The sequence below is a fragment of the Elephas maximus genome, chromosome 12 (assembly GCF_024166365.1).
Source record: "Elephas maximus indicus isolate mEleMax1 chromosome 12, mEleMax1 primary haplotype, whole genome shotgun sequence".
NCBI classification, from domain to species: domain Eukaryota; kingdom Metazoa; phylum Chordata; class Mammalia; order Proboscidea; family Elephantidae; genus Elephas; species Elephas maximus.
Window position 1 is genome coordinate 61,514,891 of NC_064830.1, and position 9,927 is coordinate 61,524,817.

The 9,927-nt window shown below is 41.4% G+C and overlaps 1 protein-coding gene across 1 annotated transcript; it reads right to left on the reverse strand.

Annotated features, from left to right (window-relative positions):
* Window positions 1-534: 534 nt before the first annotated feature.
* Window positions 535-9,107, reverse strand: LOC126087486 (60S acidic ribosomal protein P1-like). The gene is made up of 3 exons (XM_049905019.1): window positions 9,084-9,107; window positions 799-924; window positions 535-723 (listed from the first exon to the last, which is right to left on the reverse strand). Exons 1-3 carry the CDS (start codon window positions 9,105-9,107, stop codon window positions 535-537), a joined length of 339 nt encoding a protein of 112 aa, XP_049760976.1.
* Window positions 9,108-9,927: the final 820 nt, after the last annotated feature.

A 9,927-nucleotide genomic window follows, 5' to 3' on the forward strand; every position in this document is an offset into this window, starting at 1 on the left:
AGGGTTTTCAGGCTGTGACTTTCAGAAGCAGATCACTGGGTCTTTCTTCTAAGGTGCCTCTGGGTAGGCTCAAACCCCCAACCTTTGGGTTAGTAGTCAAGGGCTTAACTCTTTGCACCACTCAGGGACTCCTTCTCTTCACCTAATCTTCCCTGATGTTAATGTTTAAGAAACCACAGTACAATTATCAAAGCCAAGCAATTAACCTTGCTACAATACTGTGTATTAAACAACAAACCTAATTCAGTTTTCACCAGTTTTCCCATTAACGTCATTTTTCCATTCCAGGATCCATTCCAGGATCCCATATTGCATTTAGTTGTCGCATCTCCAGTGTCTCCTTCGATTTGAGAGTTTCTCAGTGTTGCTTTGCCTTTCATGATATTGACAAGTGACACTTCTGTGTCAGTTATTTATAGACAATTTATTTTGAAGAATGTCCCTCAATTTGTGTTTTTTTTTTTTTCTCGGATTGGGATAATGCATTTTATTTTTAAGAGTTCAGGTTTTTATTCAGTGTATTGAAAAAGTGGTTTAGTCAAAAAGACCAAAGCGTGCGTCATCATTGAATTCTTCAGGCTTTTCTTTCTTTGCTTCCACCTTCTTGTCCTCAACGGGGGCAGCAGTGGTGGAGGGTGCAGGTCCTCCCGCTGGTGCAACACTAGATGCTGGGGCAGGTTCACCAGCCCCTACATTGCAGGTGAGACTTCTGATGTTCATGTTGTCTGGGGCCTTTGCAAACTAGCCAGGCCAGAAAAGTTCAACATTTATACCGGCTGCTTTAATGAGGGCATTCATCTTATCCTCTGTGATGGTTACCTCATCATTGTGCAGGATGAGGGCTGAGTATATGAAGGTGAGCTCGGAGACAGAGGCCGTGGTGTGGGAGTACTGGCTGGTGGTTGCTGGGTGGGTAACTAGTTGCTGAATGAAGTAAGGGCCTCACCCCAACACGGCCTTAGCTTCTTTGGAAGAACAGAGCACCTTAGCAGCAGCTGAGGAAAGAGAAGGTAATGCATTTTTGGCAAGACTATCAGCGAAATGATGTTGCGTCCTTTTCAGTGCACCATATCAGGGGGTTCACGATGTCATTGTGTTTTATTGCTGATAATGTTAACCTTGACCACTCAGTTAAGGCGATGTCTGCCAGGTTTGTCCACTCTAAAGTTAGCATTTTTCCTTTGTAATTAGTAAATATCTTTGGGCTATACAAATATTCCTCTTCCTCCTCAAACTTTTGCCCCTGGATTTTATTACCCGTTAGTGGAATTTTACCTGCGATTATTACCTAATAGTACCTAGTGGTGATTTTATATCTCCCTCATTCCTTTCATGTTTATTAATTTGAATTCTTCTATTAGGAACTATCCTTTCTCCCTCCTATATTTACTTATCCAGTTGCTTCTTGACATCAGTGAGGACTCATGGATATTTATTTTATTCCTTACGTTCATTGTTTTGTTTTCCTAAATTTTACTTATTTTGTTGTTGAGAATATACACAGCGAAACATATACCAATTCAACAGTTTTTACATTTGGTGACATTTAGTGTCACTAAATCGTTATGCAACCATTCTCACCCTCCTTTTCTGAGTTGTTCCTCCCTCATTAACAAACTCACTGCCCGCCAGGGTTCCTGTCTAATCTTTCAAGTTGCTGTTGTCAATTTCATCTCATATAGCTAGTTCTTAAAAGAGCATAAATGCTCAAGGCAGACACTCTTTACTGGTTAAGCTAACCTATTGTTTGGTTTTAAAAAGACTTCAGGGGATATTTTGGGTTTAAGGTTTAAAGATTATCTCAGGGCAGTAGTTTCTGGGATTCATCCAGCCTCCATGACTCCAGAAAGTCTACAGTCTGAGAATGTGAATTCTGTTCTGTATTTCCCCCTTTTTGATCAGGATTCTTCTATAGAATCTTTGATCAAAATGTTCAGTAATGGTAGCTGAACACCATCCAGTTCTTCTGGTCTCATGGCAAAGGAAGTAGTTGTTCATGGAAGCAATTAGCCACACATTCCATATCCTCTTGCTGTTCCTGACTCGCCTTCTTTCTCCAGGGGAATAGAGACCAATTGTTGTGCCTTGGATGGCCACTTGAAAGCACTACGTAACTCACTAGGAGGTAAAACAGAAGCACTAAACACATTATTAGGCAAGTTAACTGGGATGTTCCATGAAACCATGACTCTAAGGCTCCAAACCAAGGAACCAAATCTCATGAGGTTGTACGTAAGCAGCCTCAACAGATGCTTTTTTTTTTTTTTTGTCATTGTTGTAAATATATCAAACAACTTTCCTTAGTTCAACTTTTTATAGGAGTATGACTTACTGACAGCAATTGCAATAATCAGCTGTGCAACCCTACCCTTAATGCAATTTTTCCATCGACATTAACCCCCCTTTTCCCACTCCCTCCCATCCCTGGTAACCACTAATAAACTATAGTCTCTATGCATTTGCTTTTTCTTGTCTTTTTATGTAAGTGAGGTCATACAATATTTGTCTTTTTGTGATTGGCTTATTTTGCTCAGTATAATGTTTCCAAGTTCCATCCATACTGTAGCATTTATCAAGACTTCGTTTCTCCTACTGGCTGAGTTATATCACATGGTATATATGTACCACATTTTGATTATCCATTCATCTGTTGATGGGCCTTTAGGCTGACTCACTAAGATGGCTAAGATAAAAAAATAAAAATAACACATGTTGGTGAGGATGTGGAGAACTTGGAACCCTTATCCATTGCTGGTGGGAATGCAAAGTTGTACAGCCACTGTAGAAAACAGTGTGGTGGTTCCTTAAAAATCTAAAATTAAAAAAAAAGGAAAGAAAGAAAAGACCAAAATGGATGTCAGAAGAGACTCTGAAACTTGCTCTTGAACATAGAATAGCAAAAACAAAAGGAGATGATGAAGTAAAAGAGCCGAACGGAAAATTTCAAAGAGCAGCTCGAGAAGACAAAGTAAAATAATGAAATGTGCAAAAACCTAGAGTTAGAAAACCAAAAGGGAAGAACACACTTGGCATTTCTCAGGCTGAAAGAACTGAAGAAAAAATTCAAGCTTCGAGTTGCAATATTGAAGGATTCTACAGGGAAAATATTAAACGATGCGTGAAACATCAAAAGAAGATGGGACTGTATCAAAAAGAATTGGTTGACATACAACTGTTTCAGGAGGTAGCATATGATCAAGAACTGATGGTACTGAAGGAAGTCCAAGCTACACTGAAGGTGTTGTGAAAAACAAGCCTTCAGGAATTGACTTAATACCAACTGAGATGTTTGAACAAACGGATACAGTGCTGGAAGTGCTCACTCATCTATGCCAAGAAATTTGGAATATAGCTACCTGGCCATCTGACTGGAAGAGATCCGTATTTGTGTCCGTTCCAAAGAAAGGTGATCCATCAGAATGCGGAAATTATCGAACAATATTATTAATATCACACACAAGTAAAATTTTGCTGAAAATCATTCAAATACAGTTGAAGCATTACATTGACAGGAAACTGCCAGGAATTCAAGGCGATTTCAAAAGAGGACGTGTAAGGAGAAATATTGTTGATGTCAGATGGATCTTGGCTGAAAGCAGAGAGTACCAGAAAGATGTTTATCCATGTTTTATTGACTATGCGAAGACATTCCACTGTGTGGATTATAACACATTATGGATAACATTGTGAGGAATGATGTCTTAGTCATCTAGTGCTGCAGTAACAGAAGTACCACAAGTGGATAGCTTTAACAAAGAGAAATTTATTCTCTCACAGTTTAATAGGCTAGGAGTCCAAATTCAGGGTGCCAGCTTCAGGGGAAAGCTTTCTCTGTCAGCTCTGGAGGAAGGTCCTTGTCATCAATCTTCCCCTGGCCTAGGAGCTTCTCAGGCATGGGGACCCCAGGTCCAAAGGACACACTCTGCTCCCGGCGCTGCTTTCTTGGTGGTATGAGGCCCCCTGCCTGCCCGTGTCTCTCTGCTTGCTTCTCTCTTTTATATCTCAAAAGAGATTGGTTTAAGATACAACCTAATCTTATAGATCGAGTTCTACCTCATTAACTTAACTGCCACTAATCCCACTTCATTAACATCATAGCGGTGGGATTTACAATACATAGGAAAATCACATCACATGACAAAATGGTGGACAATCACACAATACTGGGAATCACAGCCTAGCCAAGTTGACAGATACTATGGGGGGACACAGTACAATCCATGACAAACAGAAATTCCAGAACGCTTGATTGCGCTCATGAGGAACCTGTACATAGACCAAGAGGCAGTTGCTAGAACAGAACAAGGGGATACCATGTGGTTTAAAATCAGGAATGGTGTGCATCAGAATTGTATCTTTCACCATATTTGTTCAATCTGTATGCTGAGCAAATAATCCAAGAAACTGGACAATATGAAGAAGAACTGGGGCATCAGGATTAGAGGAAGACTCATTAGCAACATGTGATATGGAGATGACACAACATTGCTTGCCAAAAGTGAAGAGAACTTGAAGCACTTATTTGTGAAGATCAGAGGCTGCAGCCTTCAGTATGGATTACACCTCAACATAAATAAAAAATTCTTACACCTGGACCAATAAGCAACATCATGATAAATGGAGAAAAGATTGAAGTTCTCAAGGATTTCATTTTCCTTGGATCAACACCCACGGAAGCAGCAGTCAAGAAATCAGACAAAATATTGCGTTGGACAAATCTGCTGCAAAAGACCTCTTTAAAGCAGTAAAAAAAAAAAAAAAAAGATCTCACTTTAAGGACTAAGGTGTGCCTCACAGGAGCCATGGTGTTTTCAGTCTCCTCATATGCATGTGAAAGTTGGACAATGAGTAAGAAAGATGGAAGAAGAATTGATGCATTTGAGTTGTGGTGTTGGTGAAGAATATTGACTGTACTGTGGACTGCCAGAAGAACAAATCTGTCTTAGAAGAAATACAGCCAGAATGTTCCTTAGAAGCGAGGGTGGCAAGACTTTGTCTCACATACTTTTGACATGTTATCAGAAGGGACCAGTCCCTGGAGAAAGATATCATGCTTGGTAAAGTATACAGTCAGCAAAAAAGAGGAAGACCCTTCAACGAGATGGATTGACCCAGTGGCTGCAACAATGGGCTGAAGCATAACAATGATTGTGAGGATGGCTCAGGACCAAGCAGTGTTTTGTTCTGTTGTACATAGATACGCTCACTATGAGTTGGAACAACTTGATAGCACCTGACAATAACAACATCCTAGTGAGAGTGAAATGGTATCTCATTGTGGTTTTGATTTGCATCTCTCTCATGGCTAATGACACTGAGCATATTTTCATGTGTTTGGTGGCCATTTGAATGTCCTCTTTCGTGATATGTCTCTTCACGTCCTTTGCACATTTTGTGATTGGGTTGTCTTTTTGTTAAGTTTTCTAAGTTTTATGTATATTTTGGTTATTAGATTCTTGTCAGATGTATGATTTCTGGAGATAGTCTCCCAATCAGTAGCTTGTCTTTTCATGTTTTTGGTAACATTTTTTTAATTAATTAATTTATTGTGCTATAAGTGAAAGTTTACAAATCAAGTCAGTCTCTCATACAAAAAGTTATACACATCTTGCTGTTTACTCCTAGCTGCTCCCGCCTAATAAGGCAGCACATTCCTCCTCTCCTTCCTATATTCCCTGTGTCTGTTCACCTAGCTCCTGTCCAGCTTCTTTCTCATCTCACCTCCAGACAGGAGTTGCCCACATAGTCTCAGTTGTCTACTTGAGCCAAGAAGCTCATTCCTCACTGGTATCCTCATCCATCTTTTAGTCCAGTCCAATCTATCTTTTAGTCCAGTCCAATCCCTGTCTGAAGAGTTGGCTTTGGGAATGGTTCCAGTCTTGGGCTAACAAAGGGTCTGGGGACCATAACATCCAGGGTCCATCTAGTCTCAGTCAGACCATTAAGCCTGGTCTTCTTACAAGAATTTGAGATCTGCATCCCGCTGTTCTCCCGCTCCATCAGGGATTCCCAGCTGTGTTCCCTGTCAGGGCAGTGCTCGGTGGTAGCTGGGCACCATCTAGTTCTTCCGGTCTCAGTCTGATGGAGTCTCTGGCTTATCTGGCCCTTTCTGTCTCTTGGGCTCATCTTGACCATATGTCTTTTGCGTTCTTCATTCTCCTTTGCTCCAGGTAGGTTGAAACCAACTGATGCATCTTAGATGGCCACTTGCTAGCGTTTAAGACCCCAGAAACCTCTCACCAAAGTGGAATGCAGAACGTTTTCTTAATACATTTTGTTATGCCAGTTGACTTAGATGTCCCCTGAAACTATGGTCCCCAAACCCCCATCCCTGCTACTCTGGCCTTCGAAGCATTTGGTTGTATTCAGGAAACTTCTTTCCTTTTGGTTTAGCCCAGTTGTGCTGACCTCTCCTGTATTGGGTGTTGTCTTTCCCTTCACCTAAAATAGTTCTAGTCTACTATCTAATTAGTGAATATCCCTCTGCTTCCCTCCCCACCCTCGTAACCATCAAAGATTTTTTTCTTCTGTGTTTAAACTTTTTCTCGAGTTCTTATTAGTGGTTTCATACAATATTTGTCCTTTTGCAACTGACTAATTTCACTCAGCATAATGCCTTCCAGATTCCTCCATGTTACGTTTCACACATTCACCGCTGTTCTTAATCATTGCGTAGTATTCCCTTATGTGAATATAGCATAATTTATTTATCCATTCATCCTTTGATAGGCACCTTGGTTGCTTCCATCTTTTTGCTGTCATCAATAGTGGTTCAATGAACATGGGTGTGCATATATCTGTTTGTGTGAAGACTCTTATTTCTCTAGGATATATTCCAAGGAGTGGGATTGCTGGATCGTATGGTAGTTCTGAAGTTTATGGACTCTTTAAAAACTTCTGTTATTTTTTAAAAATACATTGTGTTTTAGGTAAAGGTTTACACAGCAAATTAGGTTCCTGTTTAATAGTTTTTATACAGATTATTTTGTGACATTGGTTACAATTTTCACCATGTGTCAGCATTCTTAGTATTTCCATTCTGTTTGTTCTGTTTCTATTCTGCTTGTTCTCTTTCCATTGATCTAGCTTCCCTGCCCCTCCTTGCCTTCTCATCTTTGCTTTTGGGTAAACATTGACCATTCAGTGTCAAAAAGTTGATTTTTTTAAGGGGCACATTACTCATGGATCATATTATTTATTTTATAAACTGTCATGGACTGAATTGCGTCCCCCCAGAATTATGTGTCAGCTTGGCTAGGCCATGATTCCCAGTATTGTATGGTTGTCCTCATTTTGTGATCTGATGTACTTACCCTAAGCATTGTAAATCCTAACCTCTATGAAGTTAATGAGGCAGGATTAGAGGCAATTATGTTAATGAGGCAGGACACAATCTACGGATTAGGTTGTATCTTGAGTCAATCTCTTTTGAAATAATAGAAGAGGTAAGCAAGCATAGTGGAGAGGGACCTCCTACCACCTAGAAATAAAAGCTGCAGTTTGAGATAACAGTATTTTAACTCAGAGGGTGTTTGAGGAGTAATCGAGATGGTACATGTAAAATACATAGCTAGTGGTTAAGCACACTTACATTTAAGTGCTGTTTCAGTGACAGCTATTGTTGTTAGTCACTTTCAGTTCACTGCGGAGCCCTGGTAGCACAGTGGTTAAAAGTTCAGCTGCTAACCAAAAGGTTGGCAGTTCGAATGCACCGGCCACTCCTTGGAAACCCTGTGGGGCAGTTGTACTCTGTCCTATAGGGTCGCTGCGAGTCAGAGTTGACTCGATGGCAATGGGTTTGGCTTTTTTTCTTTTTTTCCCGGCTCACTGAGGTCTGTCTTCTTCCCCAGTACTCTACTGAAACTGCTTCAGGGCACTCAGAGATATAATAGTCTTTCTTGATCTTTCAGTAGCATTTATCAGCATATCAGTTAGCTTTTGCTGTGTAGCAAACCATCCCAAAACTTAGTGGCTTAAGACATGAACCATTTATTTGCTCATAGTTCTATGGGTTGGAGCTTTGGGCTCAGCTAAGCTGGCACCACTTGTCTCTGTCCCACAAGGTATCTTTTGGCATCCCTTGTGTATGGTCAGCTCACATGTCTGGGGGTTGGCTGGCTGTCAGCAGGGCCAAAGGAAGTAACCAGGCCACATGTCACTTCTCATCCAGCACGCTAGCCTGGGTTTGTTCACATGGTGGAGGTAGCAATGTTCCCAAAAGAATCAAGCGAACAGGCCTCAGTGTGTGGCTTCTCAGATCTGTTTGCATCACGTTTCTAGTGTCCCATTGACCCACACAAGAGTTAGTGTGACATGTAGGAAGGGAAGTATGGCAGCTGTTTTTGCAACCTACCACAATTAATTTGATAATTGCATCCTTGAAGCCTTTTCTTCCCTTGATTTTGGCGATCTCACTTGACTCTTCCTTCTGTCTCATTCAAAGACTTCTTTTCCTCTGCCTCCTTCTGCTGGTGTGTCCCATTCTTGCTTAGTTCTTGTTCCATCTCCAAGACTCTGCTGGATGTCACTTCCTCTGCAATGTCTTTCCTGACTCTCCTAGTCTGCTGTCCCTACGAGTGCACATATGTATTAACAGACTCTCTCACTTCTGTCCCAGCACTTAGCATTCTGTTTTTAAATTGACATTTTGTCCATCTCTCCCAAGGAGACTCTGAGCTCTTCGTGACACATTCTTGCCACCTACAATAGTGTCTCCAAAGGAGACACACAGGTGTCTGTTCATGTGTGATGAACAGCTTTCTTGGCGGTAGCTTACAACAGTGAGCTCCTTACTCACCTGCTTTCCCCTCTTATGTTATTCAGCCAGGTTTTTGGACACCCAGAAGCCCAAACACAGTCCTGGGGGGTATGATGATTGAAATATTTGTTCTTGCCATCTAGGGACCAAGAGTGGAGCTACTGTTAAGAAACTATTGTGTTCATCCATGGCAGAAATGATACACCTCATTCTAACCTTACCCCTTTAAAAGGGTTTGTTGTTAGCTGCCATCAAGTCGACTCTGATTCATGGCGACCTTATGTACAACAGAATGAAACTGTGCCTCGTCTTACATCATACTCACAGTCACCAGCATGTCCAAGTCCATTATTGCAACTATTGTGCCAGTCCATCTCACCGAGGGTTTCCCACACCGTCGTCCTTCTTCTCCACCAAACATGGTGTCCTTCTCTAGTGATTGGTCCCTCTTTATGATGTGTCCACAGCAAGTGGGCTGGACAATGTTCTTTCAAAGGGTTTACCAGCTGATGGGTTTTTGTCGGGATCCATGTAAAGTATTTAACAGCCTATCCTTGAACCCAGAGAGGGTCTGTGAGGGAAGAAGAAGAAAACTGGACTCTCTTTGGAGAAGAAGACATATAGACTAACTGTTGAGCTAAGACATGAGCATTAAAAAAAACCCAGTAAGCAACGTGAAGCATTCTGATGAGCTGCTAGATGGGGTGGATGGAAAATGGCAATTCCCTCCTGTCCCTAGTGTCCTTCTTAGGCCCATGTACCCAGCGTCTCTTACCCTCAGCTGACTCCACATTTGACTCATGTACAATCCATTCCAGGCGCTGGACCCAGCCATACCAGCTTCTGCTGCCTCTGTTCCCACAGCTCTAATTTCTGCTCATCCCACTTCTGAACCGTGGCAAAATGGAGACTCACCTACCTCTACCAGCTAACAATCAGGCCTCTGTCCACATTCAGAACCCCAAACAAGACTGCTGCTTTCTGCACCTCCTTTCATGCATCCAGCGTGAATTCTGCTTCTCTTCACCCCATGCAGTCTGCCTGCAGAATTGTCCCCATTACATCCCTTTATACTCATCTCAGTTAAATGCTGCTTTTGTCTTTTCCTGTAAAACATTTAGCTTTGACCTTATGCATTAAAAAAAAAAAAATGAAAAACATATAATTGC